The following is a 19127-nucleotide window of genomic DNA, read 5'->3' on the forward strand; positions in this document are numbered from 1 at the left end:
TATTCTAAGTTGTAAAATGAAATGACCCTGTAAGTCTACTGCAGTGTCACCTTTATTCAAAGTAAAATGTCCAAAGTTTGTAAAGAGTGTGGGAATCAGGGCTAATGTATGAGCATGCTGCATGCATAGAAAACATGAGTTTGAAAAGTCTGATTTCCAATATAAACCACATAGTGTTAGTGTGTGAAACAAATGATCACATAGAGACCTTCTGCTTGGGATTTCATCACATGTGGTTAAGAAAATGTGTAAATGCCAGCTCCCAACTACTCTCTAACGTGACATTTCAAATTCAAAACTCATGTGTTAACCATGATGCCTTGTGTTGACAAACTACCAGTTAACAGATAGACGAAGAAAAGTTTCAATATGGGGGCGCCGGATAGGCTAGCAGTTATGTTGCACCCACCGTATGGTGGCTATGGTTCCCGTCATAGTAGCCTTGGGTTGGAATCCCACCTCTGTCCCTTTCCTTGCTGCATTTCATCCCCCTCTGTATTACCAACATTCTCAGTCTCTCTCTAGCTGTCCCATACAATAAAGGCAAAAATGGCCCCCCCATAAAAACTTTAGAAAAGCCTCAATATGCTGCTGAATTTATGTTAACCTTGTGTGAAATTCTCTGATTTTTCTCAGCAATATTTCATATATTTAATGCTGTGATGATGACATTATTTTGTACTGTGAAGGATGTTTTTCTATTCATATTGTAGTGACTTGTTAACCTATTTATACTCACTACTCCAAGATAATAAAGCAGGAGTTTAGAAAACCACGGAATAATCCAGGCTAAAAGAAAATTTACACTTCTACTAACATGAGAGAATATGTTAGTTAGCAAGTAATCAAAAATAAATGCTCAAGGGATTTTGACCTAGTGGTTCTTAGGTATTTTCCATACAGTTTGGTTTAAAATGTTGCATGCTTCATATTGTATTGCCATTATAACTGTAACAATAGCCCATATAATATAATGGCTTAAACATTCAAACATTGAAACTACCAAACTGTACTGACATTTGACTTACTGACCATATCATACTCACTACGCTTTACATTACTTTAAATGTGAAGTTATATTTCATGCAGCCTAAAGCTTGTTTTATGGGTCACATAAACATAACATGAGATGGTTTATTACTGTAGCTCATTGTTGAAGACTTTTACAGTGAGCAGTTTTACTGGTCAGATTAAAAACCCACAGAAACAGTTATGGATGATGTGGGAAGAGTAGAAAGACAACATTATTTTTCCTCTTGTGCAGAATAGCATGCTCTATTTTCAGTGCAGAAGATTTGACTTTCAAAACAAGAGCTCATAAAAGATGATGCATTTAAACTACAACCAAAGTTGTAAAAGAAAGATTACACAACTTGAACCGGGCTAACACGTATAAATTATCATTAAATAATAATAATAAATAATTGATAGCTTCATGGCACACAGGAATTATTCCTGGAATGTTTCTTCATTGGTTCTTGTTTGGTTAGACTTTCTGTGACCTTTAACCTCCATGTGTGCACTGCCCTGGAGGTTCATGTTGAACAAACTCAAGATTACCTCTGGGAAATTTTGTCTTGATGTTATCTGAAAATGTTGAGGAAATGGGAAAAGTTACAAGGTTCCTAGACAGTTATATACTACAATCTGGAACATACTGTGTGGAAAGGAACACATGTACTCATTTCATATCTGTTCACAGAGTCACATGCTGTTCATAAAGCCTGAGGAGATAGTAATGAGTCTGACCTATTGACCTATAGCCTACAACAGCACAATTAACCTAAAGCCTACAACAGTAGGCTATAGGTTAATTGTGCTTCAGATAATTATGGCCAATAATTGTAAATAAGTCAGCAGTGGCCACTATAGTGGCTCTAACGTAACACAATGAGTAGAGGTGTCAGGTGATACAGGAAAGAATAAAAATGTCCTGGGAGTTGGCAGTTTGAGCTGATGGATGGTTACCAATATGCCATGTTGCAATTAGAATAAGGAAGGTAGCTAGCTAACTTTGGATGCCGTTCTTTTTAATACCAAACCAATTGGCCTCGTTTTAGTGTCTAAACATGACTTCATTTTTTCTTCTTTTTTTTACAATATTAGCCATATGTTTTAGGCTACGTGTATTACCCCTGCAGAGATGGAGAGTCTTGGATATGTATTTCCATAGGTAGAAGTGTTTACTTGCAAAAAAACGTAATTTGTTAATTCACGAACATGGTAATTAAGTTACTAAACTTATCTGATCATAATGACTTTTCTGAAATATGTGCAAGTGAGAAGAAGGTACTCTCATTAAATCTCAAAGCAGCATTACAGCTGTGACACAGGTCAGAACAATGAGGTGTTCCTAAAACCCCTAAGAAGGTAATAAGCTGTGCTATTATAAAATGTCCTTCTAGAAATCAAATGTTTATCTACTTTGTAGTTTAAATGAAGTTTTTTAAAACCCTTGCTTCCCTATTCATCAGGTAAGAGCTAGCTAGCATGTGTTAGTGTTAGCTAATCGTTGAAGAGAGCTGGGCTAATGTTGATGTCTAAACTAAGAGCAAATTGTTTGCTGTGAAAATTAAAATGTGTTTAATATCCTAAACAATACAATAATGTCATGTCTTGGGGCAGTTACACTGAACAATATTGAGCTAACTTTTGAAAGCAAGTTTTAATTACTTGTGCTGTGCCACCATTTATTGTAGATTATCTTAAATAATAAGCGTCATACAATACACAATACACGCCTGTAGCCTACCAAATTTCAGGCCAGAAAGAAAACCAACTTGGCTTTAGTTTAGGAGGAGGTGACCAACCTGTAAAAGACTACTTACTATATGACACTGTATAGCCCTTGATGTTCTATCACAAAAACATGCTTTGAAATGTACAAATACATTATTAATAATGCACAGTTTAGTTAATGTTTTCTAACATTTAACATCATAACTGATAAGACAGATTTTTAGAGTTACTGTAGGCCTATATGCATGTAAGCCTATTGTTAGCAACCCCATATAGGCCGAGAATAATTTATTACATAGGCTACATATACAATAGCCTTCTAATACCAGCACTCTTTGCGATTTTTATGTTTCCACCAGTCTGTTCTTCATAGTTCTATGTTTATTTTTGCCAGTCTTTGTTTAGCTTTCTTGTCCCTGTTAAGCTGTATGTCTATTTCTGTCTTCCTGGAAATTGTTCTTGGAACAGTGTGTTTACATTAACAGCAAATTGAAACCAGATTCAAATTCCTTTTGTGTCACCTTCACTTACTTACTCAAGTGACAGTTTTTACATGGGTTTATTTATCCTTCTTGCTAACTTACTTAGCCTATTTCTTTGCAGAAGATCAGTATATTTCATTTAAATGTACAATTTGATAGGATAAGTGACTAAATATTAGTCTAAAGTCTATAAGTCACATAAAAAAGATAAGAAATATATAATATAATATAATAAATATATATTATATAGCCTATAGGCTATAGCCTATTAAAACAAAATGCCTATATTTTTATAAAAAATTATAAATGTATATTTATACAGCCTATATAGCCTATGGCTACTTTTAGTAGCCTATTTCTACATTTGCATTAGGCCATATAGGCTAATAAAATCTGCAATTAATAAGCCTAAAACCCTGCATTAATGTAAACATCGTTTTTAGTTAAAATGAACCTCAAAGTCACACAAAAATGAGAAGAAAACAAATAAAGCAGAGAAGTTAACAGTCGTGCTCACTTGTGGAAAGTCAGTCTTTCTAATAAGTTAAAGAAGTAGGCTATAAAAGTATTAGCTACAAAAAAAAGTACAGCATTAAAATGTCCGGGCAATCCAAAACGGATTTTTTTGACCGTCCCTCGCAGCGACAGTAATCCGTCTCAGCGCGCGTCTTATCGGGGAAGAGTGTGCTTTTATTACGGTGCTTACACTTCGCAGGCAGACAGGCTATGACTGGGCTAGTACACACAGCAGTGTTGATGATACGTGTTGTCAGCTGAGCGGAGAGAACAGCCTGCTGCGGTACAGCCTGTTCCCGGCCTGGCTCGGCACGGAACGGGTTACAGGTCAGGGTGTCTATTGGAACACAGTGTTCTCGTCAGCAGCGGCAGCAGTACAGCTACAGTACAGCCGGAACATTGTGTTACTTTGTGGCTGCTTTCCAAGACCTGCCCCTTAATTTTACACTAAACACCCTCCCACAACTCTACTCTACTCTACTCTATTCTCTCTCTCTCTCTCTCTCTCTCTCTCTCTCTGTCTTTTCACTCTCGCTCTCTCTCTCTTTTTCTGCCTCTCTCTCACCAGTGTCATTTCCAAGTCTGAGATCCATGTGGCTACTGCACCGGCACGTTTATCGTCAGCAGAGGGGATAAGGGATAAAGGGGGGGTGAGAAAAAAAAGGGCAAAAACAGCGCTACATAGTAAGCACATGTGCAGAACATTTAGTACCCTGGATGATACGAGATGAGAGGGGTGGCTTGAATTAGGAGGAATACGACGCGATTTAAAGTCTACCGACAGGATTTCCAACCGGTCACTGGCCGTTTTTTTTGGAAAAACCTTAAAACAGGATCTCAAGGTATTGTGATTTTTTATTTAGGATATTTGTCAAATCTCTTATACTGCAAGTAGACTTAATTAAGCAGTTAATGAACACTATGTCTCCCGGCTTTCTGATGCTCTCTGTTCACGTTTGACTGAGTTAAAAGGACACTTGTTATACATCGTAAGGATGGACTTTTGTGTTGAAGCTTCTAAATATCCTTAAGGACTGGGATACAAAAAAAAACAAAAAACTGTCACAGAAAAACAAGATGGTCCGATAGACCTAATAAGATGTTCTAGGATGGATGTTAGATTTGCCACTCCGTCGGGGCATTTGAGGTTAAACTCAGCGGTATCCAAGTGTATTCTGGTAAATTAGGACTGTTTGTGTGTTTATAGGTGAGGGTGTGTGTGTTAATGTGACACTTGGCTGTTGCTTCTGGAGATGGATGGAGACAAGGGTTTACATGCAGAATCCCTTTAAGCTCAGGTGTATATCTCAGTGAATTACAGGTTGTGAGAATAAGTAACATTAACTGTGTTGATTCTAAGCTGATTCATATTCATTTGGAACCAAGCTGCATATTACAGGGTATAATGATAGACTCTAAATAACTTTAAAAATACAGGTGTTATCATGCATGTATTTAGATTTGGATGAGGTTGTGCAATTAAAGCAGAGACGGCCTGCTTGTGTGGACACTGTTTGAGAAAAAGTCAGATAGCCTATTAAGGAACTAAAAAAAAAATATAAATGATGTCTTGCTCTGATCCACCAACTTGAAATTGTTTCACAACAAAAGGATGGTCAGTGATTACCTCATAAAGACAGAGCAACTTCTCATTCAAGGAGCCGAGGCTTATAATCCATCATAGCAACGTCTCCAAAAAAGAGCTGACCTTAAAGCCTTCATGCTTTATTAATACTTTCTGTAGTGTGTTTGTCTGAAATAAGAGAGAAAGAGAAAGAAAAGAAAGCCAGTCCTATATTAGAGAGCTCTGTGGTTTCAGGTTTCAGTCTCTGTCATACACAAAGTGTGCTCACATGTGCATATATGAACCAGCAGCAGAGCACGGATGTGAGACAGAATGTACAGATACACCGTGTGCGTCTGCTGTGGATGTGGTCCTTGCCTCATTGTGATCTGTTCCTGCATTCCTCCGTAGGGTATCTCAGTTTGGTACATGGCGCCTACATGCCGTTTTATCTGTGTCTGAAATGTTTACACTTGCTTTCACTGTTCAGTGTTTCAGAGAGATAAAAAAAAAAAAAAGTTTCATAAGAAAATCGTTTCACCTCAAATTAAATGAATAACTTTTCATTAGGTCTATGTGAGTTCATTGGTGATTGCAATGAATCCACGTCACTTGTTTTATTTATATTTGAAATGTGTGTGTTCATGTGAATATCTTTGTCAATAAGCATAACTGAATGATTGATATCCTCTTCCTTACCTTCAAAAATTGAAGCTGTGTTGTACGTGAGGGGGTCTCAGAGTGGTGAACACCAGCAAGCTCGGCCAGCGGGGAACTGTGAATAGAAGGAACATTGTGTCCAGACACACACACACACACACACACACACACACACACACACACACACACACACACACACACACACACATAAGAAGTTACATCTAAAATTAAAACTATGAAATTGAAAAGACAACAGACAAGGTGTTGCAGAGGAGATGGACATTTTGTCCCGTGCTCATGTTGGGAGAGTTCAGGAAACGAACACTTGATCCCTGGGAGTGATGCAAAATTGCAGGAGCAAAATGAATTGTGCAGACAGCAGTGAGAAGGATCTTTATGGGATTTACCTTTTGGGTCAAAGCACACAGATCATGGTGACTGGTCTTTCTGAGTCTAAGAAAACGAGTTCAAATCTCCATCAATATCCAGCACATTGTGCTTCTTCCTCATTGGGCAAAGCTCTGTTACTTCATTTTCATACTAAAGGGCTCTCTAGGAACTCAGTCACCACGGCAGGATGTCCAGACATTTGATCATCAACGGCAATGTGGGATGTCCTTAATAGTGAAGAGAGGACAAGTGGTGGAAAAATCTGGAAAATGTGCGCAGGGAAAGAGAGCAGCCGTTCTATACTCTCATAATGCCGTCGGGCACGTTTTGTATCCTCGGACAATCTCTGCGGAAATGTAATGTGTCAAATTAGCTTGACATAGATCTCATACTTTTATGCTCATAAAACAAATACAACTAGTCATGTGGATTGAAATCATTTAAATATGTGTTTGAAAAGGGATTCCGCTATCAAAATGTAGATAATCTCTCTGCAGCAAACCTTACTTAATGTTGCATAACATCAAGTGCTTTGAACTTAAAGGACGGCTGAGAGTTACAGTAATGTTTGATAACTAAGAGCTATGACTCCACCATCAGTGAGATTATCTCTTATCTATATTCACGTAGTTCTTTTCACCATAGACAACACAAGCGTAGCCTTATATAAAAGTCCACCTTTTGGGAATACAAATCGTCAGCCAACACTGAAAATAGTAACTTATACTCCTTCTCTTTGCCTTCACCAAATATTTTAAAATGAAATATCTCTCTACCTTTATTAACACTTATTATTCAACATGAAGGAGCATTCGACAGTGTTGTGAATTGTGACCAGCTGAAACTTCTTGCTGGTCAGCCTAACTTGTATTCTCTCCAATGTGGATGTTACATTTCTATTTGCAACAGTAACTTCACAACCCTGGCAAAAAAAAAAAAGTCCTCACATTAGTAACACCACAACACAGAACAGCTGTGAGCTGCTGCTATTCAAGCAAGTGTTAACAACTCAGCAGTTTCATGTGATAATAATCGCCAAATAGTGTGTTTGCCAACATGCTTAACATAGCTTATTAGCATTTTCATTGTCTTCAAACAATGTCAAGATTATAGCGCCAGAGCGGCCCTGAACCAGCCTGCAGCTATTTGTATTGAGGTGGTTACAGCGCGTGGAAACGCTGCAGTGATGAGAGAGGCAACATTTAGCTGCTGGAACACCAACAGGTCATTACAGTTTTACTACTTGGCAAAGCTACAGATGCTGTTCTGACAATTGCAGAGGTGTGAGACAGTGTTAGCATTAGCTGTACCTACCTACCTATCTGTCTGTGTGTGTGTGTGTGTGTGTGTGTGTGTGTGTGTGTGTGTGTGTGTGTGTGTGTGTGTGTGTGTGTGTGTGTGTGTGTGTGTGTGTGTGTGTGTGTGTGTGTGTGTGTGTGTGTGTGTGTCGAAGCTGGACATAGGTCTGTCAATGTACCTGTACCTAAAACTGAAACTGATAAAAGCCAAAAAGCTTGCATCTAGTGTGCGGTCTGCTGCTTCAGTGTAAACAGGTGCATCAGTGGTTCAGAATGCGTTCTTACGGCATTGTTTTAAAGAAAGAAAAAAAAGAGACCTCCTTATCACAGTAAAATGAAATTATGTCAAAGAGAAAGCTAGTTTAAAAAAATAAAACCGAGGAAAGAAAAGTGCAAAAGACTAAATATTTAAAGAGGCTTTTCGTTACTTAATACTTTGATATGGTTGATTTAAAAGTAGGAATAATTTGTGCTGTGTTTGGGATTGAGAGTTGGAGCTTTCAATAGAAAAAACCTAAAGAAGGGATCAGGAGCTAAGTAGAAATGATGGCTAGCAGACCGTTTTAAATACAGAATACGACCTAAAAGACGTAAAAGAAGAAGAATTTGAGCTTTATTAACACTACCACAAACAAGACAGTATGTAGCCTCATATTCTGGTTGGTTATCATGGTTACACTGTATCCCTGTGTCATAATAGCATCAATTTCAATGTTCTTACCTTGCCTTATCACAAACACAGAGAGAGATTACATGACTGTAATGACGCAGCATCATCATCAGTACACTGTGTGAGCTCGGTCGAGCCCACACTTTCCCCGTGCATACGTGGAAGAAGACTAATGTTCAGATACGCATTACACAATTAACAGAGAAAATACTTGGTTAAGGTTCAGCTGTGCTGCCTATTTAAAAAAAATATATGTAGATGGTTTTTTTTTTATAGGTAGACAAGGAGCACAAAAAGGGATAAAGTAATAGTCTGGAACATACTGTACTTTGGTGAGTGCAGTGTGTGTTACAAATTAAACGAGTGAAGTAAGAGGAGGGCTGCTGCAAATAAAACGAGTGAAGTAAGAGGAAGGCTGCTGCCTCTATCATACATTTGAGTATTGAGGATCATGTTTACTGGTTGGATTACGATTGTCTTGTATAAAGAATTTCTGCTGAAGGAGGTCATTTTGCTGTTGAGCTCTACAAACTGGAATTTAGTGTATGTCATGCACCACTTTTCTTTGTACATGTTACTGTGAAAACATGTTATTTATGGTGCTCCGTTTGCTAACATGTAGGCTTGTGTGTTTTTTTATTTATTTTTTAGTGCTGCTGTGTGATGCCCACATGCAGAAATGACCACTGATCAGGATCTACCTATGGACGGCCAGGCGGCCACAGCCATGTTTGCTTCAAAGGGCATCGATGTAACAACAAACAAAGACCAAGGCGTTATCAAGGTATCGTCATTGCTTTAAATACTTTTTTTTTTTTGGACTGTAGGCGTTCAGGCACATGTAGGACTCGTTGTTCCAGCATGAGACATGTTCATTATCTGTGTTCTTTGTGGATCTCTCAGCTTCTATCCTGTCTTTATTGACTTTCTGAAGAGGTTTCTCAGTCTAATCAGAAACGTGTCCTTGTTTGTTCAGGTTGTGAAGCGTCAGGGGCTGGATGGAGACCGGCCGATGATCGGGGACAGAGTAACTGTTCACTACTCCGGGAAACTTCTGAATGGGAAGAAGTTTGACTGCAGTCGAGACCGCAAAGAACCTTTTTGCTTCAATGTGGGCAAAGGTAGTTATACATATCTGCCAAACATTGCTTGTTTTACCGGTTTCTTGAAGAAATACTTCAAATCTGTGAAAGAATGCTCAAAGTTGCTGACTTGAAACGAGTGAGAAATCTCGGAACCTATCAATTATGGTCTGAACAAGATACGACAACATTACCTGTGGGAGCAACTACCAGTTCTTAAGGTCTTCCTGTGTAGAAAGATGCAAAAACAAAATTAGAGGCTGATACCTCCGGACTCCTCCGCTACTCATCATCTACTGTCTAACCGGCAACTAAATAAAGGAGACTGGAGTTTGAGTTGAGAGACAGTGTTTAGACCTGGATTATTTGCTGACCTGATATGTCTATTTTAATCGGTTAATGTAAAGCTCAATCATCATTAGATAATAGTTCATAGGTTTGGGGGATTGCATAACAGCCTATGGGTTTTGCCTCTTTTGCTGTCCACATGGTTGTCCTAAGTATAGCTAAAGGCCACTGAACGTTACATTGCTTGGACTACAAACATAACTCTGAATATTTCCGACACCAAATACCTTGTCCCTTGCCTACCTATTCTGACTTCATAGGTTAATCAAACTCTGTTTATAGAGTTTAAGAGTTAGATGATTGAGGCCTTGCTCATGTCCATTAAATATGAAGCAATAGCCAGTTAGCTGAAAAATAAGGGGAGGGGTAAAATGGCTGGTCAGGGCAGAATCCACCCACCAGCACCTCCAAAGCTGCCAAATAATAATGTTCTATCTTGTGTAATCTGTACCAAAATTAAAGTGTAAAAACAACAACTTTGGGTTTTACAGGGGGATTATGTGCTAATGTCCTTGACTATTTCTTGCCTGGGAGCAATAACTTCCTGGAACTGAGAAGTAGCCCGGAAAACAAACTCTCCCCCCTATAAAAGCTCAGCGTGAGGTTATTGCACATAGTTTTTCTACAAAGTACACAAATTAAATGTTACATGTCCATTAATTATCTGCTGTTAGAAGACTTTTAATTCCTTTCAACAGAGCCCGGCTAGCTGTGTCACTTTGTGCTAAGATAACAATCTCCCTACACAGCTTCATATTTAAAAGACAGATTTGTTTGTGTTCTTATCTGTGTCATTCCAAAAATTCCCAAAAAGTATTACTTTAAATTATCATCATTATGTCTAATTATGAAATAAAGTCAGTTTTATTGACTACACCTCTAATGACAGCTTTTCTTGTTTGCCTCACATCCTCACAGGACAAGTTCTGAAGGCCTGGGATGTTGGTGTGTTGTCTATGCACAGAGGAGAGGTGTGCACGTTCCTATGTAAACCTGAATACGCTTACGGCATCGCCGGCAACCCTGACAAGATTCCTTCCAACTCTCCGGTAGTGTTTGAGGTAGGTATGCAACGACGATGCTGCCGTATGTGCTGCTTCACACCATGGGACCCTGATAATTTAAGAGCAAGTGTCAGTCTCTGCAGACGAAGCTCTCTGGTTTTAAAATTAACTGGTTTGTCTATTTTAATCCCTCTCAGCCGAGCAGCCAGAATATTCAGTCCCCCTCTCTTAACGGCCTCTTTTGAGCACAGCAGGGATACAATTCAGGGTTTCTCTGTACACTATAATCAATGATAATTATGATTCTATTCAGGGAGAAATCCCAATAGATTGAACCAACTGCCCTGCTTTACCATGTTCATCGCTTGGACACACACAGAGTACTTTTTCTCTTTATTCGATGCTCCATTTGTATTACTACCCAACATATCTGAGACAGGTGTTACCAAGTGTCCTATAGTCAGATGTTTCATGTTTTATCTTAAAACTTATAATATCCAGTTTTTAACTTCTTTAAACAGCAGTATATGACTTTATCTTCTTAACATTTCTAAGCAGTATATAAACATGTCATAAAAGGTTAACAACAAACTATATGTAAGCTGTAAGCATTCATGGTTATTATTGTGTTAATCAACAACTATACAGCTAAGATCTCTTTGACCAAACTGTTGAATAAAGTAGATCAAATGTTATATACTGTTTAAAATGCTTAATTGGGGAACTTAAATATGAGGTGGAAAGGTTTTTTTTTAACTTGTAAACCTTAAAGACCTATTCCCAAAGTCATGGCGCAGAACTTAGAACATTTATTTAATGAAAACCATATCAACTGGGGCGCCGGTATCCTAGTGGTTAGCATGCACGCCCCATGTACAGAGGATAAAAGTAGCTTATTCGACTTAGGCGATTGATCCATGTTATGTGTCTTGTCCTAAAGGTATGAAGTTTAATTATACAGTGAGTCTAGCGTTACTGTTTCTTCTCTAGTCGTTATTCCTCTTTTTCTACTTGTTTTTCTATGACTCCTACTTGTTTTTCGTTATGTTCTGCTTCTCTCCTCCCACACCTACTGAAGCACCACACTCCAAGTTCGGCAGAGCTGTAATTTTGTATGATGCTTTATATCCCCGTTTGGGTCTCGCAATGATTAAATGTTTACTACCAAACAGATGGAGCTGCTCAAGTTTGAAGGAGAGACGCTTACAGATGACAGCGGCATTCTGAGAAGAATAAAAGTCAAAGGAGACGGGTACACTAATCCAAATGATGGAGCAAGTGTTGACGGTAAAGAACCTTTTTAAAAAAATAAATAATTTAAAACATTAATTTAAAGGTGCCATAAGATGATTATGTGTATGGTTATTTGTGTTGCAGTGCACCTGGAGGGAAGCTGTGGCGGTCGGTTGTTTGACTGCAGGGACGTCAGCTTCATAGTGGGTGAGGCTGAAGACAAAGGTGTCCCTCTCGGCGTGGATCGAGCCATGGACAAGATGCAGAAAGGAGAGTGCTGCCTACTTTATTTACAACCAAAGTAAGTCACAGAAAACTCTTGAAATGTTGTCTGTGATACTTCCTCTGCTCTTCCTCTGCTGGAACAGTCAGTTACCACTTTGGATGTACTTTGTGGTTTTTTGTGGGCTAAATGTTCATGCTGCGTCCCCCCTGTGATCCTTTCTTTTCTCTTCTTTTTTTAAGCAATTAAGTCAATTATGTCCCCAGGAACTCTTAGTTTATGGGAGGTAGAGTGAGACTTCTGTCATATAATGATTTATTTAAAAGTTTATTGAAGACTGATACTAAAGTCACAAAAGTTAAATATTTGAATAAATCTAATATTTAAGCAACATTGCTGAAATATTGATCTTTGATTTTTTTTAGATCAAAACTAAAAAAAGAAGATAAAATTGAATGATCATATAATGTATAGATAATTGCTTCATACGTGTCTGCTGTTTCATCTAATATTACTGTTGTGTATATTTTGCACATATAGTACCTGTAAGGGGTCAGAGGTGGTGTGGTGAGTGTTTCTAATCTGTAAGGACAGAGAACAGCCATCTTAATACAGCTGACAGCTTGCTATGTGCAGTACTTTTAATGTCTTCACCGTCAGGTTTTGTTTTAGAAGCATCACATCCATCAATCTCTTTAAACACACAGAAATGTAAAAGTGAGGTTTGTCTGCAACACCGGAGAAGTCAGACGTCTAAAAAACAAGGAAAACACAAGTTTAATGTAAATTACATTTACATCTTCTTTAATAATAATAATCCAGATTTCTCTGTTGTTCTTAAACCTGAACTAAATTGAAAAAAGAAGAAATAGCAAAAAGAAGACAAAAGTATAAACCACATTTTACTCTTCCCCTGATTACTCAGACTATTTTAAAGTAAATAAATAGAGAGAAAAAGAGCGATTATAAAAATAAAGAGAACACAATGTACTATCCAAACCACATGATATCTTTCCTGTAACTCAGCCCACACCAACCCTCCCCACCAGCTCCTCAGGCCAAAGCAAAGTACTCACAATCCACATCACACTTACTGTACAAATCAAACGAAGATGCCAATAAAGAGACAACTGATGAGACAAATCAGCTGCAATTAGAGTGTAAAGCCACGAACAAATAATAAAGAGGGATGAACAAATACATCAATTCTTCTCGAACTAAAAACCAAATGAATCTGAACCTTTTTCAATTTTTCTCTAACATTTATTTAATATTATTCTTTTCAAGTATCACTTCAGCTCTGTACTAAAAAAAACTCTGCTACATCATCTCATTTCTTTTGGTTTTTAATGGATATATGTTTTTTCCATTGTAGAATTGTAGAATCTTTCCTTGTAAAAAAAATACTTATTCATCTGCACAAACAGGCTGTTTTATTTCAAAATCATTAAAGTACAGATTCATTTTAAGAAGTAAAGAAAAGGAGATGCATTGAAACCAGCTGTATTATTGTGACATCTGCTTCATTTCAAAATGTCCTCAACAACCTTCATTCTAAAGAGTTTTCCTTGTGCAGAATGATCTGGAATATTTATGTGTAAAATCTGAGATTTGTTCATATAATTGTCCCCATTGGCAGGCATTCTCTATGATGAGGGGGATAAAATCATGTTAATATGAAGGGTTGACAGGGATTTATTTATTTCTTGCTATTTCTTTAAAATATTCAAAACATTCTCTGAAGTGTTTGGTGTCTTTTCCTCGTAGGTACGGCTTTGGAAGCGAAGGTAAACCGGAGTACAAAATTGGACCAGACAAAGAAATTGTGTACGAAGTTACCCTCAAAGACTTTAAAAGGGTAAGCTCCGCCTGATTCTTTTTCACTGTTGAAATGAGATTGTACAAGGCGTTCATCTAGATGTGGTTAATGTGTGGTTTTGCTTCACTTTCCCATGTAAGACAAACACATTCAAGTGCACTCTGAGTAAAGTTCAAGATGTCCTACATAATGATGCTGAGAAATGCAGCTGACTACCTCAAACACAACAATCAGTGTTTACTCACGTTCTCTGACGTCGCTTGTCTTTTCACAAGGCGAAAGAATCCTGGGAAATGGACTTGAACGAAAAGCTGAGTCTGGCTCTTGGAGTGAAGCATAAAGGGAATCATTATTTTAAGGTACACTCCCACTGCACTTCTTTATTTTAATGATTTTACTTTTTTTGACATGGTAATTTAAGGGTGTTTTCCTCTTTTATTAGTCCGGGCGGTATCAGCAGGCAGTCATCCAGTACCAGCGCATCATTTCCTGGCTAGAAATGGAGTGTGGTACTGGGATAGAGCAGCAGAAGAGGATACAGGACTTTCTCCTGACGTCTCACCTCAATTTAGCACTGTGTTTCCTGCGGATGAAAGAGTTCTCACAGGTGGTGGAGAACTGCAACAAGGTGAGACTGCACATTTAAGGACAGCATTTTATCTCCCCACATGGTGTTCTGTGTAGCTGCTGGATGTCCTGGAATACCTCTGAACGTATGACTTTGTTTGTGTTTAGGTAATAGAGCTGGATGAAAACAACGAGAAGGCTTTGTATCGTCGTGGGGAAGCCCGTCTCCTTCGTAACGAGTTCAGCCTGGCCATGGCAGACTTTCAGCAAGTGCTCCAAGTCAACCCCTCAAACCGGGCAGCTCGCGCTCAGATTTCCATCTGCCAAAGCAAGATTAAGGAACATCATGAGCAGGACAAGAAAACCTACGCAAACATGTTCCAGAAATTTGCAGAATCTGATGCCAAGGTCTGTTAACTTACTGTTCTTGGCCAAACGACAAACAGTCAGCCTGACTTCTCTTCTTCTCTTCTCCTCTCTTCTATTCTCTTCTCTTCTCTTCTCTTCTCTTCTCTTCTCTTCTCCTCTCCTCTCCTCTCCTCTCCTCTCCTCTCCTCTCTTCTCTTCTCTTCTCTTCTCCTCTCCTCTCCTCTCCTCTCTTCTCCTCTCTTCTCCTCTCTTCTATTCTCTTTTCTTCTCCTCTCCTCTCTTCTCCTCTCCTCTCTTCTCCTCTCTTCTATTCTCTTCTCTTCTCCTCTCCTCTCTTCTCCTCTCTTTTCCTCTCCTCTCCTCTCCTCTTTTATTTTCGTTCATTTATTACGTTAATGCAATAACTTTAATGAGCTAGACAAAATATGAACAACTTGAAGAATAATTTTTTTTTTTTTTACTGATACCATGCTCCCATCATTTTATTTCCAGAGATAGACACGCTTGCAAAGCTGGAGTATTTGCATTTCTTTAACAAAATAAAAGATGATTTAAATATTAGATTTCAAAAGAAAATAAAAATGAAACCTTCCTCTGATATATAACAAAAGTCATTTATTCTTACAGAGGAAAATGAAAAGAACTAGGAGTTTAGGCACCAGACTTCAGAAGATGGAGATGTTATCTTAAAGTTCACGATAATAGATGTTTTTGTAAACATAAAATGTTTAAAATCACTTACAGTAATCAACTTATGGTCAGCCATTTTTGGTACCATAGTGAGATATTGCAGAATCAGTGGAGCTCTGTCTCTTTCATGGCCTTGAAAAATCCTGTAAAATGTTGTAATTTTCATGGCTTGATATTTTCATTAAATTTTATGACATTAATAAGGCTGACGTGTTATTAACAGGAATGTTGCAGTTACATTTAGATAATAAATTATCCTTTAACTCCCGTTTGTTATTGTGCTTTCTTCAGTGTGGTGTTGACCTCTAGTGTTCACATATGGAATTGTTGATTTTTTCCACTTGTGCACTGTTGAAAAAAGGAAAATCACCACAGAGTAATAGAAACAACACACCATTTCTTTAATGAAATGTTTTTCAATCATTTAGTTTTAACAGATCATAACTGATTGAATAGTTTTATCCTCAGCTCTTTCTCACGAACTGCACATTGTTGAGTCTGTCCTTCCCGTGCATTCATCTTGTCAATAATGGTTTATTTTAGACTGCCTTAGTCATTTGTTCTTCATCTCTGCTCCGCAGACTGGGAAGACGAGGAGGAGGCGGGACGAGAGCTTGAGGAGCAGCATGAACGGTGAAGTGGGCACTAAACGACGACGGAGGAGTCAAGACTGTCCTTCGTATTGACGCTTTGAAGGGAGGGAGAAAAAAGAAGCCTGTCTTGCCACTTGCTTTCTAAGCCCTGAAAGAGAAGTCAGGGACAACGTTGTTCAAGGCCTGAATCCAAACCTCTTTCTCCAAATCCAACGTTACCATTCCTGCATTTAAAGCAGAGGTTAAGCGGGGACATTTGCAAACCGAACAGCATTTCTCCTGTCTCACCCACTCTACAACTGCCAGGACTAAACCTCCAGTGGATTTATCACTGCAGACTCAATGAGTTGAGATCGTCCAACACTTCAAGCCCCAGCTTTGTGTTTTGAAAATGTTTTAATTTATTTCTTCAAAAACACAGAGAAATTCCATTTTATCTGTCAACAGGCTGCTGTGTAGAGCTGAGATGTGCCTCCACAGTGTGTTTCTAACTCCAAAACTGTGCTCTGACTTGTATTTTATATTAAGCATTTTCTTGGGCAGCTGCATGCATGTGTCATGAGGTGTTTGGGATTCAGACTTGAAACTTTGCAAATTTTTTCATGTGCAATATGTACTTTGTAACAAGTCTTTAAACTAGCTTTGGATCATAAAAGAAACCATTCATAATGTTAGACAGCCTGCTTTCATTCACTGGGAAACACTGAAAATACAGAAGAGGTTCAAGTAATACGATCTCAGGACTCACAATGAATGAAAACTTCTCCAAATGTTATATTTCAATATTGTCATAAATCACCCATATGCCAAAGCAAGCTCAAGTTTCTTATAGACAAAGGCAAATAGAGGAATCTGAAAGAACAAAAGCGAAGATAACACACTAGGTCCAACCTGGAAAATTCACAATTACGGTCACTGTATCAGTTCCTGCTAGTTATCACTGATTTAATCAGAGAATAAATTGTTACATTTAACTAACACCTACAAAGATGAACTGGTACATTTGGAAAAAAAAAATATATATATATATATATATATATATATATATATATGACAGAGCCTAAACTGTGGTGAAAGAAGGAATATAATTCAAATGTAATCCCTCGTTTTGAGGTTGTTTACATGAATAAGGCCACTTCCATGCAGTTAATGATTTATCCACAGATATATGCATCATGAGTCCTGAAAAATTGGTTCAAATGTTGTGTCTTATTCATTTGAAACATCACAGTACAAGCAGATATTATAAGAAGCCTGATTACATGACGTTTATGGGCTGATAACAGTTGAATCAAGTGGCAGCTGCAGAAGCATAAATAAGATATATTTAAATGTATCAGCGCCTCAGCTTCAGTAGAATTTAGTGACTCATGACTTTCTTCTTATCTTGTACTCACTGTATGTTTATCACCTAATTGCATGAGCATCATATCGGCACAGTCATCAGCAAACACAAGACCTTAGTTCAACTGTTATACAAATGCAGGATCTTTTCTCCTGACTGCCATAAAACTATAATTAAAACTTCCTTAAAAAAAAAAGAAAAAGCCAGTTATGATCATAAAATCACCCTGTTCCCACTTTTGTGTCTGGCGGAGCAGATGTGCAACAATAGGTTTGACTTTGTGAGTACGAGCGGGACAAGGATGTAAACTCAAATTAAGCTTTAAAATCTACAGAACCGCAGATTGGACATGAGACTGGACAAATGACACCAAACTTTCAGCTCTGGTCATGTGATGAACTATTTCATTTGACATCTGTGTAGATCTTCTTGCCTCAAAACTCTCTCTCAATTTCCCTGCATCTTCTTGTTATCATTTTGAAATGTGTGAAAGTTAGTGGCTAGTCAACAATGCTGCACTGTGATGACCGTGCAAACCAACACTGTTCTTTTGTTATGAACTGTCCGGATGAAATCCTGACAATAATCTGTAGATGTTTTAAAAACATTGGTTGGTTCAGAATGAAAACCTTAGCTGTCTTAAATATTTCATGTAAAAAAAAAGAAGAAAAAAAACAATGTGTATGTGCATGAATGTATGAGTGTATGTGTATGTGTGTGTGTGTGTGTGTGTGTGTGTGTGTGTGTGTGTGTGTGTGTGTGTGTGTGTGTGTGTGTGTGTGTGTGTGTGTGTGTGTGTGTTGACATACTGTATTTGGTTATATGTTAGCAAGGTTTTTCAACAGCTTGTTGCTAAATGTTTTCAAGTACTGCTGGCTCTTTTTGTACAGTGGAAATGAGCATGAAGTACTTTTTTTTCTAGCAGTTATAAAATTGTATTTAAAATATACTGAATATTTATCCCCTCATGACAAGTACAGAAAAAGTGTCAGGCATTCATTATTGAAAAACTTCAAATTTGCAATTAAGAGGTATAAGTGGAACAATTTTGACATTAAAATGACTGATAAAATGCGGCTGGTTAAATTGCAAGACAACCACAGAGAAATTGGTTTTAATCAGAAGTGCTGTGTCATTTAAATTGTTTACATTTGTTGTAAGACTTTTGCCCTGTAAAGCAAATTGTGATCAATATTTTAAACTGGCATTTGTGCAAAAGAAATATTTTCAAACAAAACTAACTACATGAGGTACCTTTGTTTATGTCTTCTTTATATATATTTTTTTAAGTTTTTGCACTTTAAAAGCATTAAATATTATCCAAGAGGTTGCATCTGAAAAAGAGAAGTCTTGTTGTTAGTTATAGGTCATTAATTTACAAGTACAACATCCATAAGGTTAACTTTTCACCCTTGCAAAGAGATTTTGTCCTTAAATAATTCAATCGAAAAACCAAGACAATGTTTCATTTAACCCACCTTGAAATCAGTATTAAGGTTTTTAACTCAGTTGTTAATAGTTCCATAGAATAAAGA

At 37.7% G+C, this 19127-nt stretch overlaps 1 protein-coding gene across 1 annotated transcript; it reads left to right on the plus strand.

Annotated features, from left to right (window-relative positions):
- Positions 1 to 4268: 4268 nt before the first annotated feature.
- Positions 4269 to 18918, plus strand: fkbp5 (FKBP prolyl isomerase 5). Its single transcript, XM_061042941.1, has 11 exons — positions 4269 to 4579; positions 8971 to 9103; positions 9296 to 9440; positions 10668 to 10810; positions 11926 to 12040; positions 12131 to 12287; positions 13977 to 14067; positions 14304 to 14387; positions 14471 to 14656; positions 14764 to 15003; positions 16236 to 18918. Exons 2-11 carry the CDS (start codon positions 8999 to 9001, stop codon positions 16338 to 16340), a joined length of 1371 nt encoding a protein of 456 aa, XP_060898924.1. The 5' UTR covers positions 4269 to 4579; positions 8971 to 8998; the 3' UTR covers positions 16341 to 18918.
- Positions 18919 to 19127: the final 209 nt, after the last annotated feature.

The sequence above is a fragment of the Labrus mixtus genome, chromosome 7, assembly GCF_963584025.1.
Source record: "Labrus mixtus chromosome 7, fLabMix1.1, whole genome shotgun sequence".
NCBI lineage: Eukaryota > Metazoa > Chordata > Actinopteri > Labriformes > Labridae > Labrus > Labrus mixtus.